General features: G+C 46.7%; 1 protein-coding gene across 1 annotated transcript in view; it reads left to right on the forward strand.

Moving 5' to 3' along the window:
• The window catches only part of NUAK1 (NUAK family kinase 1), a 71,663-nt gene that overhangs the window by 43,376 nt on the left and 6,000 nt on the right, over nt 1-22,287 (forward strand). Inside the window, exons 3-6 of the mRNA XM_041754795.1 lie at nt 7,394-7,545; nt 10,333-10,398; nt 19,652-19,771; nt 21,810-21,942. Coding sequence (XP_041610729.1) covers nt 7,394-7,545; nt 10,333-10,398; nt 19,652-19,771; nt 21,810-21,942 — 471 coding nt within the window. The remainder of the gene's footprint in view (nt 1-7,393; nt 7,546-10,332; nt 10,399-19,651; nt 19,772-21,809; nt 21,943-22,287) is intronic.

The raw sequence follows: 22,287 nt of genomic DNA on the forward strand, positions 1-22,287 counted from the left end.
TTTGGTTTAAGAAAAGACAACTAGTGAACAAAAGAGCCTTTCACTGTCCAAACCAAGAAACCCATTGATTCAACTTTGACCGACTCATTGACAGCGGGAGAGCTGCCAGCCCGCTGTAATTTTCTCACTCTCACTGCCATGAGCTTTCGGACTTAGGGGATCAGAAGACCATTTTGTGAAGCCATGAGCCCATGAAGTGCTTGAAATTTAGTTCTGGGGACGAAACTCTTGAAGAATGGATCTTGTATTGACTAAAGGACCTAATGAGGTTGCAGACAGTTCTTGCAAAAGAAAAGATCACTCATTTCCAAAATGAAAAATAAGCTACTTTTCATGAGGATCCTACAATTTTTGACAAAAGTGCACCCCTGACTTTGAGGAGTAGAATGGTACACCTGTCAGAGGTTTCAGAAAAGCAGTAAAAATGCTGTCACATGGGGAGACAACCTCATGGAAAGAATGAACTAATTTAAGATAATAGAGTTGATTGAAGGCAAAGGCATGAGGACAATACTGATTGGTCCACTTTAGGCCCTTGGCCTTTTTGCTTAAACCAACAAACTTATCTTCCTCTTCTGAGGTTACATGTAAACCAGCCAGACGTCTTCCTTTTTTGGTAACCTGTTCTCCATGGAGCATCCTGTAAAGGGATTCCCATCCCCTTCCTTCCCAAGCCCATTTTCTTCCAAATGGTCTCTTGTATTTGGTTCTAGAATGGCTGGAGGATGGTTAAAATCCCAAGATCTCCTCACTCATCAGTGTTTCTCCCAGGACGGAGTGTTGTTTTGTAATAGCCATTTGCTCAAGTTATGCAAGTTGTGTTATTCACCCTGGGGGCAGCAGGAGGGAGTCTTTAGGAGTTGGGTAATTAGCACGGTTGTGAAAGCCAGACAATCAGAAGGCAGAGCTGGACTGTCAAACTGAACATCTGATGAAATTCAGAATTAATTTGGAGAAGTAGCCGTTGCTATGGTAACCAATCCCCACTCTCCCTTGAAATGGAAAATAAACAGAAAACGAGAGAAATCATTCAAGTTGATGTCTGGGAAGAAGGTGTCTCTGTGGGACAGTAGAAGAAAATGGACAGAGTTTGGATATCAGTCGATGCAGAAACAATGGTAAAACCATCTCATGAGAGCAAAAACCAAGGTATTTTAGGTGGTTCAGTTCCATGCTTGTTTTTCTAGGAACTTTCTCAGGCATGTGATTATCTCACCGATTTTTCTCTCTCATCATCTAGGTACTTAAAGTCTGTATCATACAGGTTAGTACTGATTTATTTTGTAAGCACTACTAGTTGTATCCAGCTATGTTGCAACGCCTTCAGGACAAAGACTGTGCCTTAGGTTGCATTTGTATCCCCTTTAGCACAAAGCAGAGCATGCTCCAGATTGATAGAAAAGCACTTTCAGAAAAAGCAGTGATGGTGGTCACTGAAGAGACTTGAGTATTACCTGAGGAAAGTAACTGGATGATGGAGGAAGGTGGTGGGAAGAACAGAAGCTTTTGAGCCACATACATTTGGGATCAAATCCTTATTAGTTAACTGCCCAACAGATATGCCTACTGATGAGCATTGAAAGACATGTGCAAGAATATTTACAGCTGCATTATTCATAATGACCATCACCTGGAAACAACCCAAATATCCATCAACAGTAGAATGGATACAGCCTTGATACCTTCATTCAATGGAGTACTCTACGGCAATGGAAGTGAACAGTCTTCCATTACATGGAACGACATGGATTATTCTTACAGTGTTGAGCTAATGAAGCCAGACACAAAAGAATACATACTGCAAAATTCCATTTTTAAAAAATGGGCAGATTTTTGGTATTGACTTTATATATTGACTATGATATTGATTTTATAGTTATCATATTCATGGTATTGACTTACAGTCACCATGTTCATGCTATTGGCTTACAGTTGTCATGTTCATGGTATTGGCTCATAGTCGTCATATTCATGACGACTATGAGTCACTATGTTCATGGTATTGGCATATATATATATATATATCCTCAGGGAGATGCTTAGTGACAGAAAGGGGACCCAGGGGAGATAGGCCTTGCTGGGTGCTGTCCATGTTGTTTCTCTGTCTGAGTGCTGGTTCCCTATTTATGAAGGAGGGGTACTGCTAATACCTATCTCACAGGATTGTTAGGATTAAATGTGACAATCCATGGCATGCAGTAATTGTTCAATAAATATTATCTATTATTACCACAAAGAAGCTTTCTGAGGAAGGAGAGCTGGCAGAAGGCTCTCGGGAAGAAGGTGGCTCTGCTATTTCACAGGCCAGGATCCTGGGTGCTGCCTTAGCCTTTGTCCCATCTACTTACTGTTCTTGGCATGTTCGGGAACATCTGACTCCCTCCCTGCAGAGCCCTTGTGGGCAGCTATGGTCCACAAGGCCTCGGTGGCTTGTTCCTAGGCTGCCTCTCCTTTCTTGTCTCTTAATCCCTAATACCTGCCAGCTGCTGGTGGTTCTACTCCTGTTTCTGCCCTTGCTCATGCTGCTCCCTCTGCCTGGCCAGCCTTCCCCATTCTTAATCCAGTAACATCTTCTCTCAGTATCCCCAATGCCAGTCCCAGAGCGAGTACTTTATAAAAGTGTATTGTTGTACTTCAAGCCTGGATCTGCAGCAAATGGACATGGCCCTAGTGCTGTGGGCTGACTCTTGCTGAGCTAAGTTTCTATTCAGGGTTCTGATTTTCCTGGTAGGCCTGGCATGTCAAGGGCCATAGTTTTCCTTACCATTCTGGAGCCACCAGGCTTCTGGGTAAAACTGGCCAAGAGACACAGGCTTTCATTTTTCAGAAAGGAAACCCTTCCCAACTGGTGGAAAATAAGCTTTTGCTTAGTGACTAATAACATAAACACAGACAAGATTTCTGGGCTTATAAATAACCAGTTGTAAAAATGCCCAAGGGAAGTGGCCCTTTTTGCCAGAAGAATGGCCGAGAGTGTTCCTATCACCTTGCTGATAGTGACCTTAACGTGGGCAAGGAGTCTTGGGCCAAGAGTGCAGAAGATGGTCATTCTTCAGGACAAATTCCCAAGGCCTTGCTCTTATACATTAGAAATCCTGGGCTATTCTGGAAAAAGAATGGTTGATCCCTAGGGCCCTTTCTGCTCGAAAATTTTATGATTCTGTGGCAGCCGCTACATGTTTTATTTTTTTTTAATTTATATATATTTTTTAGATGTACCAGTGTTTCTCAAAAGTAGGCATTCTTTTTTTTTTTTTTAAGATTTATTTATGTGTTTGTGAGAGAGAGTGTACATGTGAGGCAGGTGGGGAGGGGTTAGAGGGAGAGGGAGAGAGCGAGAAACCCAAGCAGACTCCATGCTGAGCACAGAGCCTGGCTTGATCCCACGACCCTGAGATCACCACCCAAGCTGAAACACATTAATTGACTGAGCCACCCAGGCGCGCCAGCCACAACATGTTTTAGTGATGGCAGCAGGGAGAGAAAAGGCTTAGGGTTCTGTTTTGCAGGAGCTAGCTAAGAGGCAGGTGCCACCCCAAAGGAGCAAGACCCGTGAGCTCACTGAGTGCCCTGCATTTGACTGATGAGGAGACCTATGTTCAGGGAGTTCATATATATGTAAAATGGGGTTGTGGCTAGGAGTGTGGCATGTGCACTCAGACTACAGGCTTAGGCCTGGCTCTGCCTCAGACTCACTCTGTGGCTATGGCAGTTACTAACCTGGCTGTACTCTGATTTTCTCATGTGTACGATGAGGATTCTCATAGGACCAAAGCCCTATGACATAATTCATGCAAAATACTTATTAGCTCAGTGCTTTGCCTGCACCTAGTAGACCTTTGGTAAGTGCCACCATTATCAGAAAGGACTAGAAGCTTCATATGTAACACCATGGAGCCTCCTTGATGAATTACTGATGTACCAAGTGTAGAACAGCTATTTGCATTTAGTTAATCTAGGGTTACAATCGGGGCCTGTGAGAGGGGTAAGCGTGGTGTCCCAGAGCCCTGCCTGGCCACTTGGACAGTTCTCTCACCTGGCTACACACAATTCCCACCTGTAACAGTAACGGGCCGATTTTATAACTTGGATACCATCTCATTCACCTGTCGTTTACCACACTGGCTCCCGCTTAGTTCCTCTGGATGTCAGTAGAGATGTTGCTATGGCCAAATCAATCTACAAAACTCAGAGTCAAAGAAGCCAGACCCCCCCACCCCTACCCAAGGGCAATCAGGTATTAATTAGTATTTTCCAAAATATGTTGCCTACACTCAATCACAGAGTGCTTTTTTCCTCCAGAATATCTTTCAAGACTAGTGCTCCATGGCACATGCATCTAGAACTGTTCCCCAGCTCCCTCTAAATACAGAAAGTCAGCTGAGGAGTGAGAGAGAAAGGCAGGAAAGCAGCGAGGATGTGCGCAGAGCAAGGGGTGCGCAGGGATGTCAGACAGGAGGACCGAGGTAGGCCTCGCTGTGGAGTGAAATATTTGGTGCAGAGAGCAGTGTTGAAATGAATCATCTTATTCCTTCTTGATATCAGGTGGGCCAGCTGGAAAGGGTGGAATCCTGTCATTGAAACAAGTCCTTTTGTCTGCAGAAAGTGGGCTATACTGTCTGATAGTCACTGATGGGACCAGTGACTTTGGCCTCCTTTGGGGACACAGCAGACTCTCAGGGGATGTTAGGCTCCTTGTTTATTCCCCTGTCAGAGTACTTTTCCTCTTTCTTCCTTCCCCACTTTTTAAAATTAGAAGGCCCACTGCCCTCTCCAGGGCCATTGCTCCATCATTTCTGGAGCACAGGCTACACATTCCGAGGCAGCTTTTCCAGTTTCCAGAGTTGATTGTTAATGAAAAGGGCACAACAGGCTGAAATCCGGCAGGAGCCAATGCTGCAGGGTACACCGAGGCCAGCAGACACGGGAGCAGCCAATTTTATCTGGCTGTTCTCCTTCCTCCTCCACCCTGCCCTCCTCCTTCCCCCTTCATTTTATCAGAGAGGTTTGGCTGGACTTGAAGGAGCCAAGAAGGAACTGGAGGGGTTTGAGGTTCTAACAGCCAGTGACAAGGTGTGGGAGGGCAGAGGACCCAGGCCTGGGGCATGTTCCAGTTCAATTCCATTCTCATTGAGTGTGTCTAGGAGTCTGGCTCAGTGCTAAGGCCCTGGAGTCCAATAATATCAATGGTGACAATAATAGCTAATATCACTGAGTACATGCTGTGAGTATAGGCCTTGTTCTAAGCATTTAACATACCCAATATCAATAAACACTCCCAACAGTTCTAAGAAGTACTTGCTAGTATTATTTACATTTTACAGTTGACTAAACTGAGGCACAGAAAGGGCAAGCAACTCCCCCAGAGTCACACAGCAAGTAAGAGGCTGCTGCGCTGATCCAGGAATCCTGCTTAGGAGTGTCTGATTCTAAAACCAAACTTTTTATATCTAAAAGTCCAGGCAGAGGAAATGGGTATGTAAAGCAAATAAATCCATGCAGTTTGAAAATACTGTGATAAAAGTATCGAAGAGCACAGTGAGGGGCAGAGGGAGGCAAAACAGAAACCATATTTGAGTTCGATCTTGATGGATGGGTTGGAGTTTCCTGGGCAGGTAAGGCAAGAAGAAATAAAGACAGAGGAAAGGTGGGAAACAGCTGTGTGTGTGTGTGTGTGTGTGTGCGTGTGCGTGTGTGTGTGTGTGTGTGTGTGTGTGTGTGTGAGAGAGAGAAAGAGAGAGACACTATATGGTCCAGCATTGGTGGACATCAGAGGCCTGTTGGGGAATGGTAGAAGCGGATGAGATGGAGGGACGTAGGCAGGAGTCCTTCAGGAATGGTCTTGGGTACCCTACATAGGTTTTTATACCATGTCCCTTGGGAGTGATGGATTTCAAGACAATTATTATTTATGCTGTTTTTGCTCAAAGGACATCTATGTGAAAGCCCAAAGTAGGAATCAGATAGCAGTGTAGTGGCGGCTTTGATGGAGGTGGTGCTGAGGACCTGTGCTCTGTGGCCTCCCCTAACCTGCCCCTATGGGCGTGTGCCCAGTGCTTCCTCCCAAGGACACAGTCGAGCAGAGTGTGAACATCACCGCTGGAATATCAGAGTTGGGGAGAGAGACGCATTTATAAGCATTTGGAAAACAATTTCCGTGGAGGTGTGGGGGTTGAGTGGGAAGGGGCTGAGACAGGGGACCCAGCTTGGGGTGTTTGCAGTGGTCCTGGCAAGACCAGGCTGTGGCTTCATGGGTCCCCATCCTCACCGGAAGCCAGAGGTGAGCTCCGTCCATTCCGTCTGGCAGCACAGCCAAACTGTGCAAGTCTCTTAACTTCTCCAGGCCTCTGTGTCCGAATTTTCAAGCGGTAAAATTACCCATATCTCCCCGAACGGTTGTTGTAAGATTTAAATGAGTCAGTACATGTCCGGTACTCAAAACCTTACAGGAGCCTGGCGCATAGTAAGGGTTAATGTAAATCATTCACTGCAATTGCCCACAATGCACTTAGGAAGTTCTGGGTTCACTCATTTGATAATTGTGCATCCAGCCCCTCTGTCAGTGGTCTGAGTGCTGAGCCCTCACTTACATTCTAGTCGGGGAGACTGACTAACTAAATATACAGAATACACAGGGCTAGGAAGGGCACAGGATCACGTGGGACCTGCTGGACCACATTTGGAATGTTGGGTTTTATTTTGGGTGAGATGGAAAGTCTAGAAGGTTTTGACCAAATACAAGTTCAGCCGCCCACTTCGGGTTCAGAGTAGCTTATGAGGTCCTAAGTCCGGGTAGGTAGTCTGTATGGAGAGGTTAATAGAAGGCAGGTTGGGCAGCCCGGGTGGCTCAACGGTTTAGAGACCCAGGATCGAGTCCCATGTCAGGCTCCCTGCATGCAGCCTGCTTCTCCCTCTGTCTCTGCCTCTCTCTCTCTCTTTCTCTCTCTCTCTGTGTGTCTCATGAATAAATAAATAAAATCTTAAAAAAAAAAAATAGAAGGCAGGTGTTCTTACCTATGGTCCTGTCTATAGGGGGCTGCCCCGGTGGGCGGGGCCGGGCTGTTCTGGTGGGCGGGGCTTCTCAGGTGGGCGGGGCCTAGCAGAATGATCCAGGTGATGTGTGGGGCCCTCAGAAAAGAAAGGCACTTTTCCCCTCAGGGTGCAGAGGTGTGTCCAGTGACAATAGCGGTGATGTCATCATCCACCTGGCTGGGATACTTCCCCCCCCCCCTCCCCGCTGCTCCTCGTGACGTGGGATGGCCTAACTTGTGTCCTGACCCGCAGCTCTTGGCCCCTGCTCAGTGACATCTCCGCTGTCCTCTCTCGCACCCTCTGTAGTCCTAAGTGAGCTCTGGATAAACAGGGTGTTTGTGTGTTGCTGTTCCCCCCACAGTGTTTGAGAACAAAGATAAGATTGTGATCATCATGGAGTACGCAAGCAAGGGGGAGCTGTACGATTACATCAGCGAGCGGAGACGCCTCAGCGAGAGGGAGACCAGACACTTCTTCCGGCAGATTGTCTCCGCTGTGCACTATTGTCACAAGGTACGGCGAGCCCTGCCAGAGCTTTGGTCACTAACGGTTTTGATGGTGCCACGTGATTCTTTTCATAGTATACAGGTGCTGTCTGTTCATGTTGTGTGCATGGAGAATTTATGAAATAGAAAATCACCATCACTTATAATTCCAGAACCCAGGCATAACCTGTGATGGACATTTTTGTTCGTTTCTTTGCCATCTTCTTCCTCCCCCTCCTAATTTATTTTTTTAAATTTGGATTTCTTATTTTGAATAATTTTAGATGTACAGCAAAGTTTCTAAGATAGTACAGAGAGTTCCCATATGCCCCTCACTCACTGTATCCTAACAGGAACAGCTTACATTGCTGTAGTATGTTTTTCGAAACTGAGACACCAACATTTGGGCACTGTTATTAACAAAACTCCAGATTTTATTTAGATTTCCCCTGTTTTCTCCACCAGTGACCCTTCTCTATTTCAGGATCCACAGTACCTCAGTGCATGTATTTTTACATTTGTGTCTTGCCTTTTCACTTAGTATTTTAATCAGAACATGCTCCTGTGTTACTAAAAATTCTAAAATTTCTCCGTAAAATTCTCTGTACTAAAAATTCTCTGTAATTATTGTGATTGTTGGACACTAAGGCTGGTTCCCATTTCTGTTTAATATATATGGTGATCCACATCTTTATATATTAACCTTTTCCTCTCATTTGAATGATTGACTGAGGGAAATTCCAGAAGTGGAGTTACTGGTTGTGAACATTCCTATGCTTTTGGTATCTTTCCTTGCATAGGTTATATCCACATAGGTTACATACCTACACATATATTTTATTGCAACACACCTAATACGATGTGCTCATAATAGAGCCTGATAGGCTGCCCTTTGTCTCTGGAAAAGGAAATGAAGTACACTGGTAATTCCAAGACGTATTTCAGCCATCACTGTCATTAATCATGTTAGTCATGATTCCCATTGTACTCGTACTTTCCCTCAGAATGGTCACACCTGGAAGTGTCTTTCACTTTGAGTGACTTGAATCCCACATAGCATCCAAAATAGAGTCAGCTTCTTCATTCAATGGTTGCAGCCTGGAGTCTCCTGGTTTGTTAAGTATTCTGGTTAATTGAGAGTGCTCCGTAAGTTACTGGAAGATATTCAAATCTAAAATCCTTAATCCATGAGAACACTATTGGACTTACCTTTGCGGGCTCAAAAGGCACTGATGACTTAGGTCAATGCAGTATTTTGTACCTTATCATCAGGCATCAGCGTAAAGTACTACAGATCATATTTTCATTATTTGAGGTGTGTGAATACGTGAGATTTTGTATGAAAGAGGCTTTAGCAGATTCATTCCATCTTACTCTGAAAACTAGGAATGTAATAACATAAACCAAAAACTACCCCCAATCTTTAAAACTAGAAGGAATTGGGGATCTTAGATTCTGTATCTTTCTTCTGGGAGCCTTGGTTTATGTCTTTCTGAATTCAAAACACATCCTTGAAGGTTTGCATTAGAAAAAGAGTAGCAGGGGATTCCTGGATGGCTCAGTGGTTTAGCACCTGCCTTCGGCCCAGGGTGTGATCCTGCAGTCCTGGGATCAAGTCCCACATCGAGCTCCCTGTATGGAGCCTGCTTCTCCCTCTGCCTCTCTCTCTCTCTCATATGAATAAATAAATTAAAAAAAAAAAAAGAAAAAGAGTAGCAGAAATAGAGCTTTCATTTCTTTAGCCGGTGCTTTTGGAGATAGTAGGAATTGTCACATGGAAAGGAAAACAAACAATAAAGCACCAACTATAAACATGCAGATTCTGAACTAAAAATCTTGATTGAAAGACAGGGATGTTCTAACCAGTTGGTTTGCTTAAAAGAGCAGCTTCTGTTGCAAATGTTCTTTATGTGGAATGATAAGAAAACTTACTCCCTGCTGTTTGCGCAGCTCAGTGTGGTTGGTTCTTTGGGTTCTACCCCTGTCCATGTCCAACCCCCACCTCCCCCGCTGCAAAGATCACTGGGTTTTATAAAGAATGGTGCACACCAGTTGTTCCTGTGGTATAGACCCCGCAGCCTGTTGATTCATGACTCCTTTTCAGCCTCAGCAGCAGGCTGCTGGCCTGTCAGTGCAGGTCAGCAACCAGATTTGCTGGAGTTTGCTTGAATGGACAGGTCACAGGGGTCGGCAGCCACCGGCTGGGGTCAGCCCAGTGGCTAGGTCTCATTGGCCCCTCCCACCTTCCTCCTTCCCCCCCCCCCCCCAGGAGTCCAGCTGAGCAGAGAAGGACTTGTAGAACCTTCCCTTCCAGCCAGCCGCTCCGGAAATGCCCATGGGGCTTCTTGTTACCTTCTGGACAGATCTGGATTAACTTCATGGGTCTGAATAATAGATTGAGTGAGCCTTGCAGGGGACAGTCAGGCAGACAGACAAGCGAGGCCTATGAGCCCCACATTCTGAATCTCCAGCAGAGAAATCTGCTTCTTCCCTGGGAAGCACAGCTCACAGACAGACATTGTTTGCCGCCGCCTGCGACTCTAGTGCGTTCACACAGTGGAATTACATTCCGACAAAGAATCCCCCTGCTGTTTTACAGGCTCTGGGGGAGAATGGATTCCAGTCATTTTTCCCTTAACCACACAGCAAGTGACTAATGCTCCCCTGTCGCTGGTCGCTGGCTGGCAGGGAGCTTCATGACAGTGACAGAAGCCCTGAAGGATGGAGGCAGAGACCACCGGGCTGGCACATTTCTTTAATCTGTCAGATACTTCCCTTTGCTCACCCTCCCGCTCCTTCTGTCTTCTCATTTCAGAATGGTGTGGTCCACCGGGATCTGAAGCTGGAAAACATCCTGCTGGATGACAACTGCAATATTAAGGTAAAGCTCTGACCTGGTTGATGGATGCGCAGGGCCTGGGGGACTGTAGCTGGGGGGCGGCGGGGAGGGAGGCGTGCTGCAGGAGCCTCGGGCTGCCAGTCGGGTGGCCACATCCTGCCCTGGCAGGCAGTGCAGGGAGTCACCCCAGTTTAGGTCCAACACATAAGTTTTACCAGTGTTGATCGACCTCCAGTTACATGCTGGACATCGATCTTCACGCTGGCATAAAAAGGTAATTAAAATACTGTCCTCAGGAAGCCTGGAGTCTACAATCATCACCAGAAAAATACTTAACAACAATAACATACTGCCTATATAGTTCATGTCACGTCTGCCTGGTATCACTTACATTGACTCCTCACTACCCTGTGAGGTGGGCACTGTTATTTGCATCATTCTGCAGATAGGGAAAGCCAGGCACAGAGAAGTTAAGTAACCAACCCGAGGTAACACAATGGTAAGTAGTGGACTTGGGGTTTGAGCCCATGTGTGTCTGAGTTGCCAGTAGGGTCCCAGGTTGGGTAAGAGTTGGAGCCTTTTCCCTGCCATTCTTCTGTCACTGCCATGCCATGCCTCGTACTTCTCCCTCCCAGCCCTCCTGTCCCCCAAACCAGTCGTGGAACTGGGAGGCTGACTCTGGTGGCCTGAGCTGCTGGGAAGGAGCATGCCATCCAGTGACAGGCTTTACTTCCATACAGTGTTTTTGCTGGCTGCCACTGGAGTTGAAGCAAGCTCTCCTGGCCCTGGGGGTTCAAGTGCCTCCTGCGGAGTGCTCTGAATGTCCTTTTGATCACGTCTGCAAAATAAGCAAATACGGTTTCAAAATAAACGGAGCTCGCCGCATGGGTTTCATTATGAAATGGCCTCAGTCCTCCCGACACCGGGGGATCCCTCTAATTGGCCGCTGGTGACGTGAGCACTTCATCCTTGGTCCCCAGACAAAGCATGGGAATGACCTCTCACTATCCCCTTTTCTGGTTGCTGTGGTCCTCGGCGGTGGGGGTGCAGCATAGGGACTGCCTCCTTGCTTGGCGTTCCCATTCTGTTTGCAGATCGTGGCACAACTGTGAATTACCAGTGTCCTTTGAGAGGATCCTTGAAGTCATGTCAGGATGACCTCACGTTTTTGCCAGTAGTTGACCGTGGCAGTTTATTTCTGTGTTAGGCCGTAGAATGAGGAGGAAACAATTGGTCAAAGTGGTTCTTTCCAGAATCAAGAAGGAGGATCTCAAAGTTTCTCCCTTTCTGGATTATTCTAGCGGAAGCACTGGCTGTGCAGTGCAGAAAATCCCCTCCTGTGTAGCTTTCCAGCTGCTTGCCTTTGGGAAAGCATCTTCATCTTGTTTCTGTGACTATAAATCAGGGGTAACAGTGATGCTCACAGGCTTGTTTTCAGGACTAAGATACCTCGTGTTTAGCTTCATACACTGCTGAGCACTGTGCAATGAATCAAGAGCGGTGGCTTTGGAGCTGGGTAGCCTGCAGTTTGAATTTGAATGACGACCCTGTCCCTGACTAATGGCAGCATTTTGGAAAAATTACTCCCCTGACCTTCAGTTTTCCTGCCTGTCCAGTAGAGATGCTGGTTCTGCCTCTGGGGGTTGTTGTCTCTTTGTTCATTCTTTTCAGTGAGCATTTCCTGAGCAGTTACTGTGTGCCATGCCCCGTGCCTGGGGAGTCAAGGCAAACATGAGGATTTTAGACAATACCGGGAGCACTTAGCACTCAACTCAGCATCCAAGGCGCCTGCGCACATAGTTGGTCATCGGAGAGGACACTGAATTAGGGAGTCAGCTGCTGTGCAGGTGCCTGGGCCCTAGAGAGTGGTGGCCAGGCCCTGGCTAGAGAACTGGGTTCTGGTGTGAGGGGCACATTTCTAAGGGTTTGTGTCATCCACCCTGGTAACTTTCTCTGCAGATTCTTCCTGCCACCTGCCCCCGGAGCTCTCAGAATGAAATGTAGTCTTTACAAGGCCTGGAATGTGAGCCTCTGGCCTGGGGATTGGGTTCTGTGGGACAGTGTGACCCCTTGGTCCCCTGATGTAGTCCCAGAAGTGATAAGGCACATAGCTTCCTATGGAGTCATAGAATTTCCCAATGGAGGAGAAGAATAGTTAGAATTCTGAAAGCAATTGTGCTGGGAACAATGGGGCAGGAGCCTGGGGGAATGGCTCGTTTGCATGAGCAATGGAACAGTGGTGTTGGGCTTGTAGCTCCCAGGACTCACACTTTGATCTGCACTCCCACTCACTGTATAGGTAAATAGCAGACACGCAGAACATTATAAAGATTGAACTTTCCATCACACTTTTTTCTCTCCTTGTCTTCTCCTTAAGAATCTCTCCTCCTGGCATTTCCTGGGGTGAAAAGCAGGCTCACAAGCCCACACACACCCGAACAGAAACCAAACCTTTCCCTTCCCCGACACATTCTTCCTTCTGCTTGTTCAGGGGATGCTGCTAGGATCTAAGAATCCTAGAGCGTGAAAAACATTGAGGGTCATCTTCGAACGCCCTTGTCTGAATGATGAAGGCCCAATAGGTCTAGGTGACATGCCCAAGATCACACGCGGTAAATCAGTGTGGGCTTCCTATGTCTCCATTTCCTTGGAGTGTGGCCCAGCGCTCGCCACACAGTAGGTACCCTTAAATTGTTTGGGTTTGGGGTGAAGGGATGACAGCCAGGATGGGAACTCCCATGACTGACTTCTGGACAAATTCTTTTTCATCATCTCACACGCACTTCCAACAGTTTTTAAAAATGCGTTTCAGCTGATGTTGATTTATCTTTCGACTGTATCTGCCGCGCTCTTCCTGACTCAGCATTTTGCTGGAAACATATTTAGAAAGGGCACTGGTGGCAAAGGCAGCAGACACATGGCCACATGCTGGGCTCCATATTCAGAAAAGCGCATGGCATTAGCATCTGACCCTGGGAGAGAAAGCCGAGGGATTATGAGCATCCAGGTCCCTCTTGGAGCCCCCTCTGGTGCCTCTCTAGGTACGTGTGATTCCATCTTCCGTATCCCAAGGGTGGGGGGCTTTTGCCCAGGAAGGCTATAAAAATGCTACTGGTTTAAACTTGTCACATGTCACTGTGTGAGCCATGGAGCTCGTTCCTCCCCTCTTCTCTGCCTGATGTTGATTTGCAAAGAGCACATCTGGCATTGGAAATTATTTATCTGGGCAGTGCAAGAAGGCGTGGCTTCTAAAAATATTCACATAGTCTGCTGGCAGAAAAAATGAGAGCAATGTGCTTCTTTGGGTTGCATTCCGTACTTCGGAGAAGCCTGCTAAAGCCTCTGTGGAGTAAGCCTATGTCTACTAAAATAGACACCCAGCATAGCATTAATTTGCAATTAATAAAAATGGGCCAGATTCACATCCCACTCTCTGGGAGAATGGAATGCCGGCAATTCCCATAGAAGGGTCCTGCAAAAATGTCTAACAATAAGAAGAGGTCCAAACACTAGGGTCAGCTCGCCTCCTCAAAGAGGGCTGGGAATTTGGTGAGCTCCCAGGGCTCAGAGTAGAGGGGCATAGGGGAAATGGCCTGTCACCCCTGATGACAATGGAAATGCTGCTGCTGCGGACAAGAAAAGAAGCTTTGAATGCCCAGGGCTAAGATGAGCTAGAAATCTCTGAGGCTTAACAAGGCCAAATGGGGCGGCTTGGGGATATGGCCTCTGGGCTTTGATTATATGCATGTGAGAACTCTGCATTCGTGCATTAGTTAATCCATTGGTTTGTTTGTTCATCCATATATGGTTGTGTGTGTGTATACGTGAGTATCCTCTGCACGCCTGCACTCACTCGTCTATTTCTGCACCTATGCAGCCTGGTCTCCTGAGGGCAGTACCTACTGGGCTACGGCGTTTACTAAGTTCCCACTGTGCATCTGGCCCTGTGCTGGATGCTGGGACTTAACAGCGAACCAGACTGCCAGGTGCTTGTCCTCTGGAACTCAGAATCTCACGGTTGTGGTGCTGGCAGTAACAAGGAACCAGGAGAAGGATACAGAGGTGAATGCAGAAGACAAGGTGCCTGCCCTGGTGGACTTTGAATTCCAGTTGGGGACACAAGCAGCAAACAAATAAATACAGAACATAATTGTCTGGTGGTGAAGACAATCCATGCAGAGTGGGGATGGAGGGAGGCTGCAGGTGCCGTTTTAGCCAGGGTGGTCAGAGAAAGACAACTTGTGTAGGACTCAGTCCTCAAACCCATGGAGCTCTCTCTGGCTTTGTGGCTTGGTGCACTGTTCCCACTGCTCTTCGCCTGGCCCTCCTTTCAGTCTCAGCTTGACCGCTTCTTCTTCCAGGAAGCCTTCACTGATCCTCCTTTCTTGGCGGGGCCAGTGGCCCTACTAATGTGCCTCATAGTGCCCTGTGTTATGTGTTCTGGAAGCGGTGGGTCTGTTAGCTACAAATGGACCAACAATGCCTTTGCTGAGGCAGTGGTGATTGAACTAGGTTTTGAAGGATGGGTGGGAGTTTGATAGAAAGATATGTGCTGACAGCCTTCTACAGGGAAGGAGCAGCAAGCACGGGAATAGGACACAGAGGCAAAAAGGAAGTAACCCTCACTGAGCCTCTGCAGACAGCCTGAGCCCCATGCGGACCTTCTCCATGCCTTCTACCATTTGGCTCTCAGAATTTCCCCACTGCGGTGGGTCTGATTATCCCCATTTTATGGATGGGGAGGTTCCCGCAGCTAATATTAGCAACAGGCCTGGCTGCAAACCTAAAGCCATTCGACTAAGAAGGCCAGGTGTCTTATCAATTCTACCCTCTACCCCCACATTTGCCCCAAACCTAAGAGAACATCACACGAGGACACTTTTTTGGTTCTCGCTTCAGTCTAAGCTGTAGGCAGCTTGTAGACAGCTCTTCCTGGAAGGGACTCTCCAAGTGCTGATGGTGGCTGATGGCCAGGTGGCTTGGGCCACAGTGGCCAGAGCACCCACATAGGGATGCCTGTGTTGAATGTGTGGTGAGTTGTGACGGGTTGCTCGTTAGCGTCCCCTGAGAGGCTGCTTCTTGGAGGTGCCCTCAGTTAAGAGCTTCCCCAGATTCTCGGGACGGTCATTTCCCAGCTGGTGCTAAAGCTGCTGGTCTGTCACCACCTAAGTTCAGTGCTGGTAAGAGATAGGGCTAGGATTTGAACCCAATCTCTCAAACCGGCATCCTTTACTTGTCCCGTTGTGCGGGGCAGCCTCTCACTCTGGGCATGCCTGTTCCAGAAGTGGGAGATGATAATTTCCCTGGGCTTTGGTGGGCATTGGCTTTTAGCTGACAATTGTTCAGCAGACCAATTGCTGGCTATGCCATGACTGCTGTACTCTAGAGTTCCCAGGACTTAAGGCTGTTCCAAGGGCTTTTTGTGCCTGTTCTTTGGTCCCCACACAGCTTCCTGAAGTGGGTTCTGTTATTATTTCCACTTGGCAGATGGGGAGACTGAGTCACTTACAGAGCCTGCCCATCACCCAGGAGGGCCGGGTCCAAGGCTAGCCCCCGGTCTTCCAATCTGTTCAGTCCACGGCACTTCCTCTCAGACACTGCAAATGACCATCAGCCCATCGCTTATATTATCGACCTCATCAGTATTTTCAGCGTTTACCCACCAGTAAGCAAGTACTTCCTTTTTCATCGGCGAGCTCACAGTGATTATCCACAGAGATCTGAGGTTAACCCCCCCCCCCCCCCCGCCCCTTGCAGGTACCTCGTCTAAGTGCACCTGTGGAGTATTTACCCTCTCGCACCTGCCTGGCTTCACTCAGCTCAGCGTCTTCATGGTGCATGGAGGTTGCAGTGAAGGCTGTTTATAAATGTAGATAATCACTTCCTACCTCATCTTTCTAACTCTGAATTTTATCCAGCGGGGCACACCTCTAGAACAGCTTGGTGATGACAAAAAACTCCCCAAAATTAAGGACCTGAATGTTGGCTTCTCCCATTCCTTTCCAGAGCCCAAGCTATCTGGGATACCAGCCCAGCATGGGGACATGATTTTGAGCCTGTACGGGGCAGGTAGACAACCCCATCACCAGCAAAAATGCAGAGTAGTTGTCTTTCTGAAGAGGTTACCCATGTGTCAGCAAAGTACAATTTTAATTGTTATTTTTGTTTTGTTATCACTGTTTCTCAAAATTTCAGCTTTTTCAATTTTTTTCTCTTTCACTGTTTTCTTGGCTTTTGCCTTTGGCCTCATATCTTTTACTTAATATTTTTATGTAGTTCAGTTTCCTTCTGTAAAGTCTATTTATTTGAGAAAGAAGCCTGAAGTAATTACCTGAAATGGAAAATCAGTGTTGATTAAAGTATCGTGAAAGTTGATAAAGCTACTATACGGATTTAAGGGTGCGAAGCAAATATATCTTGAGGCCCAACTCTGTGCCAATGACGGTTGTAAGCATTTGACATACTTCTCATCATTTAATTTTTGCAACAACACTGTGGAGGTCAGTGCTGTTCTTACTTCCACTTTACAGATAAGAAACTGAGGTTTTGAGAAGTTTTATAACCAGTGGCCATTTCCGCTCTTATAGTTGATAGAATTTCCATAGGGCCTGAAATCTAAGAGCTGCAGCTCCAGTGTAGGTGGTTCAAGGTTTGAGAACTGTGATGCGTGTGTGCATGTGTGCGAGTGTGTGTGTTGATTAATATTTCTTTTCCGTTGAAGTGCCAAGAACACGAACTAATCTACATTTCTATTAATCTTCTGTCAGCCGCAATGACAGTTTTACTGGGAGAGGCTGATAAACATCAGTCTGTGGGGATGGGAGTGGGCCTTAACATAAACACACTTCTCAGGCCGGCTGCACGGAGAGCGAGGGCGCCCAGACAGGGAGCACTCTGCTGTGTGAGCGTGTGTGCATGCAGGGATCTGCATGCTGTGGTGGTTGATCCGCATGCGCCCATGAGTGTGTGTGTGTGTGTGTGTGTGTGTGTGTATTTGGAAGCCGCAGACATCGAGGGGTGGGAAGGGGATTATTTTCCTTGGGACGCACACTGTGCAGTGTCTGGGCGTCACCTTGGCTGTGGTTGCCGAGGATGAAGCCCTGGGACTTCAGGACATGCTTTGGGGCTGTGGCCGTTCCCTTCCTTTTCTGATGGACAGGGCACACTTCATAAGCTTCTAACCAACTTCCTGCAAGCGAATGAGAGGCCTTGATAAGAAAGTGGAATTCAGGGCAATTAAATGCAATCTGAGCCCAGAGAATGCGTTTTCTGAGGGCGGTTATACACCAGCTGCTTTCAATGGCATTCCATTCATTCATTCAGGGGCGACTTTTTAGAAAATAGGCTTATTCTGGGGCTGCATTCAAAACAGAGCCTCAGCGCCATTGGGGCTGGGCTGCACTCTGGGCATGTGAATCGCTCAGCCGCAAATGGAAATCAGCTTGGGGAATGGCAGAAGCCTGGTGGCTCCTCGGAAGGCTGGAGGGAAGCTTGCAGGTCACCCGGGGCAGTGCTGTGTGCCCGGTGCACGGGAGCTTTGCAGGCCCGGCCTTACATGGTCGCCTCCCAGTCAGCTCTCCTGAGATGCATCACCACATCTCCCTAAACCTCGCTTTCCTGATCGGCTTAAAACATTGTGGCAAAATAGCCGTAACATGAAATTTGCCATCCTAACCATTTTTAGCTGTACAGTTAAGTGGCTTGAGGTACACTCGCTTTGTTGTGTAAATGGGCTTTAGGTGGGGTTAGATTAGAGAGGGTGAAGTGCTCAGAACAGTGCCTAATACTTGGAGGTGGTTCAGTAAAGACGTGGTGACTAAGTTTCTTCTTCTTCTGTATTTTCTTTCTTTCTTTCTTTCTTTCTTTCTTTCTTTCTTTCTTTCTTTCTTTCTTTTTCTTTCTTTCTTTCTCTCTCTCTCCCCTTCCTTCCTTCCTTCCTTCCTTCCTTCCTTCCTTCCTTCCTTCCTTCCTTCCTTCCTGAGAGACACAAGAGAGAGAGAGGCAGAGACACAGGCAGAGGGAGAAGCAGGTTCCATGCAGGGAGCCCAACGTGGGACTAGATCCCAGGTCTCTAGGATCACACCCTGGGGTGAAGGTGGCACTAAACTGCTGAGCCACCAGGGCTGCCCTTCTTCTGCATTTTCTATTAACCATCTTGTGCTTTTCAAAGTATTTGCCTATTTAAGTGAAAAGTATTGGGGGGGCAGGTGCTAAGCAGTGGATGACACAAAGATGAGGGAAAAAATGTGGCACATGCCACTTGCCCCACGGGACTCAGAGTCTAATGGGCAAGGAGAATTTATTATTTATGTATACATGTATGTGTATACATGTGTACATATGTTTATATATTCTATATATGTGTATATGGACATATATAACATATATATGTGATGTGTATATATGTGATTATATATATTTATGCACACACATACACAGGGAAGAGTGCTGCCATGAAGGACAAGAAGTAAAATGCTTCAAGAAACCAGGAGACAGAGGAGTGATTCCAAGGGATATGCAGCATAAGAGAAGCAGAGTTAGGTAGAACATTTGTGTGGAATTTGAAGACTTAAAGGTTTACATTCATGGTCTCATCTTGATTGATTGATTGATTGATTGATTCTCCCATCCTCCCTCACAATAATCCTGCGATCCAGAACAGGAAAAGATCCTGGGTTTCCATTTTCTGGTGGCTATGCTGAGGCTCAGAGTAGCTAAGGGGCCTGCTCCCTGTCACATAGATGGCTAGTAGCAGAGTTTGGGCTGGTATATGGTGACTCAGAATCCAGGACTCTGAGTCCACTTCCTCTAGGGTCATGCGTTGGCAAACTAGAGTTCTGGTTAGAGTGGGGGTGGATGAAAAGATAGGTGGTATCATTGGCACTGCTCAGGGTTTTCCAAAGTCCCTGTGGGTGCTGTGTGGTTTTAGGTGGGCTACAGATGGTACTACTTGTGCACTGTTGTATGCATCAGGAATGCCAAGCCTTGATTGTGTGGATATTTCTCAGGGCAGGTCCAAACTGAAGTGAAAGTCAAGTCCATGCAAGGAGCAGTTTTGAGTAAGCAAGAGAGCGTGTACTGCACAGATATGGCTGACCTTGTGCATGCCCAGGACTGCAGATAGGAGTCACTGGCCCTGTCCTGTGGACTAGTTCTTTTATAAAGACTGAAGACTGGAGGAAAAATGGTGACCCAGCCAGCACATACACCCCGGTGCCCGGGTGCTCACATGATCTACCGTGGGCACACTCTAGAACGCTAATGGGCCTCTCTGAGTCTTGCTTCTCTTTTGTAGATTGCTGACTTTGGGCTTTCCAACCTGTACCAGAAGGACAAGTTCTTGCAAACATTTTGTGGGAGCCCACTCTACGCTTCTCCTGAGATTGTCAATGGGAGACCTTACCGGGGGCCAGAGGTGAGCATATTGCTGTTATGTATGGGGGTGGGGTGCAGGAGGAAAGGAAGAAAGGAGGGCAAGAAGTGGATCTAAGAAATACTTCAAACAAACAAAAAAGCAAGCAAGCAAAGAAAGCTTTTCATTATATGATTGTAAAAGCCACAATATAGACACCTGGAAGAAAATTTGAAAAACCCAGAAATAAAGTAGCCTGTAATCTCCCCTCAAGAGATAACCATGTAATATTTTTGTGACTTTTCTTTTAGACCTTTTTCCAGTGTTGATCTCTGCACTTAAAAAAAAATTGCAATCATTATACATACGTGTATACCTATGTGTATGTGGCCTTTTATTGGCTTAAAATTATATTGTGACATTTTTGGAATTTGTTATTACCTAAAACATGGTTTCTGATGATGACATAATATTTTATTGTATGAATACCATAATTTAATCATGTCCCTAGAATTAGACAGATTGTTTTCAGTTTTTCTCTGTTGGAACAAACCAAAAAACAAACCCCAAACCCCTAACTATGCAATAAATATTTTTTTGCATACATTTTTGATAGTATATACCTTTGATTAAAGGAATACAGAGTGTTTTTTTTTTTTAAGACTTATACATCTATTTGAGAGAGAGAGAGAGAGAGAGAGAGTGAGCATGAGCAGGAGGGGCAGAGGGAGAGGGAGAGAGAGAATCCCAAGCAGACTTCAAGCCGAATGCAGAGCCCAACACGGGCTTGTCATGACCCCATGACATCATGACTGAGCAGAAACCAAGAGGCAGACACTCAAACCAGGCTCTTCTAAGGAAATACAGTTTTCATTACACCTTCTAGTGCACAAGAAATACATTTCTTTATATGCCTAAATCTCTCAGGGCCACTGTAAGAGATGTGTATGTGAAAATGTTATTTTGAAAATGGGTGAGTTGTGAGTGATTATTCTCTTTAAAAGGATGGTTCTCTTTACAGAGAAATTCATCCATTCCTTATCCTTTAAATAGCAGCCGCTCAGTGAGTTGAAATGTTTCCCTCCAAATATTTATCTGTCTAAGAGTGTTTGAAGGCAGGGCTGGAGGGTGAAGAGAAGGGTGCCAAGTGCCTCTACCAATTGCAGTGAAGAGAAAGTCTTTCTAAAATAAGAATGTAAGGGAGGAGCATTGGATTCAATTTACAAGACTCTAGAAACGTGACATTGTACATTTATCGTAGGTAATGAATGTTTCTTTGATCTTTGATGATCTCCCTGAGGTTCTAAGCTGGTGGCTTGTGATCTGGCCAGCAGGCCTGCTTTATCTGGACACATTAGTCTTTCTAAAGGCAAATGAACTAAACGTTTAATAATTAGGAGATACCACATAACAGTCTGGTTTCTGACTTCTCAAAAGGATCTGGCAGTGCTGGGCCTGGCCTACGTTGCTGTGTGGCAGCAGTTAGCCAAGGCGAGGCTGCCTGTTTGAGGTGGGTCCACGCATCCTACAGTTTGTCTCTGTCTCCAGCACTCCTGGGTGTATCCCACATTCTCTCCTGCTTTGTTCATGGCTGTTGCACGGCTGGCTCTTGTTAGCATTTGGGTTTGCAGCCCCGGATCTATTTGAATAAGGTGCAAGAAGGAACTGATGCCTGGAATCGCAGAGTGAAGAGCCCCGTGTCCCAGTCTTGCACCCATCATGGAGGCAAGGAGGGGGTCTGGAGAAATCATTTAGCTTTTTTATGCCTCAGTATTCCCACCTGTCAAATGGGGTTGAAAATAATTTAGGCCCTACCTGTTTCACAACATCATACTGAGGATCCAAGAAGATAATCTTTTTAAGAAAGTTCTTCTATAGATTGAGACTCTTGGTTTCTGAAATGGGAAGGTCAGGCACTGAAGCAGTGCACAGCTGCACCACATATTAGTTGTCAGGCTGTGCTGGGATCCTGTCTACCAGGTGCTAAATTCAGTTCCTGGCGTCGTTGGGGGTGGCTGCCCACAGGCTGTGATGCTAATGGACCAGAAGGCCTCCCGGAACCTGCTTCTGAGCTCCTGTGTGTCCTGTCTCTCTGCTCCAGGTGGACAGCTGGGCCCTGGGTGTGTTGCTTTACACTCTCGTTTATGGAACAATGCCCTTCGATGGTTTTGATCACAAAAACCTCATTCGGCAGATCAGCAGTGGAGAGTACCGGGAGCCCACGCAGCCGTCAGGTGCGTGCCCTTAGAGGGTCAGAGGTTGAGTGGGAGTGGTTGGTTTACCTGCTGTAGCTCACAGGTTCGTTCTGCTTCCTTTTAAGGTCTGTAAGGAGTCTCCTGCTTTTCCTCTTCTTTTTCTCTCCAGATTTTTGCCTACTGGCAAAGCTAGCTTGCTAGGGTGCTTTGCCAAAACCTTCCCGAATAGAATTTCAAAGACAAATGTTCTCTACAACAGGCAGGCTAGGAGTCCTGTTTGCTTGCCATGTGAACCCGGGCAAGTCCCTTACCATTTGGATTCAGTTTCTCCACTGGAAGAGATACCACATGAAATCCTTCCTAGTCCATGTGGTCGTATAAACC

This window comes from Vulpes lagopus, chromosome 5 (assembly GCF_018345385.1).
Source record: "Vulpes lagopus strain Blue_001 chromosome 5, ASM1834538v1, whole genome shotgun sequence".
NCBI classification, from domain to species: Eukaryota; Metazoa; Chordata; class Mammalia; order Carnivora; family Canidae; genus Vulpes; species Vulpes lagopus.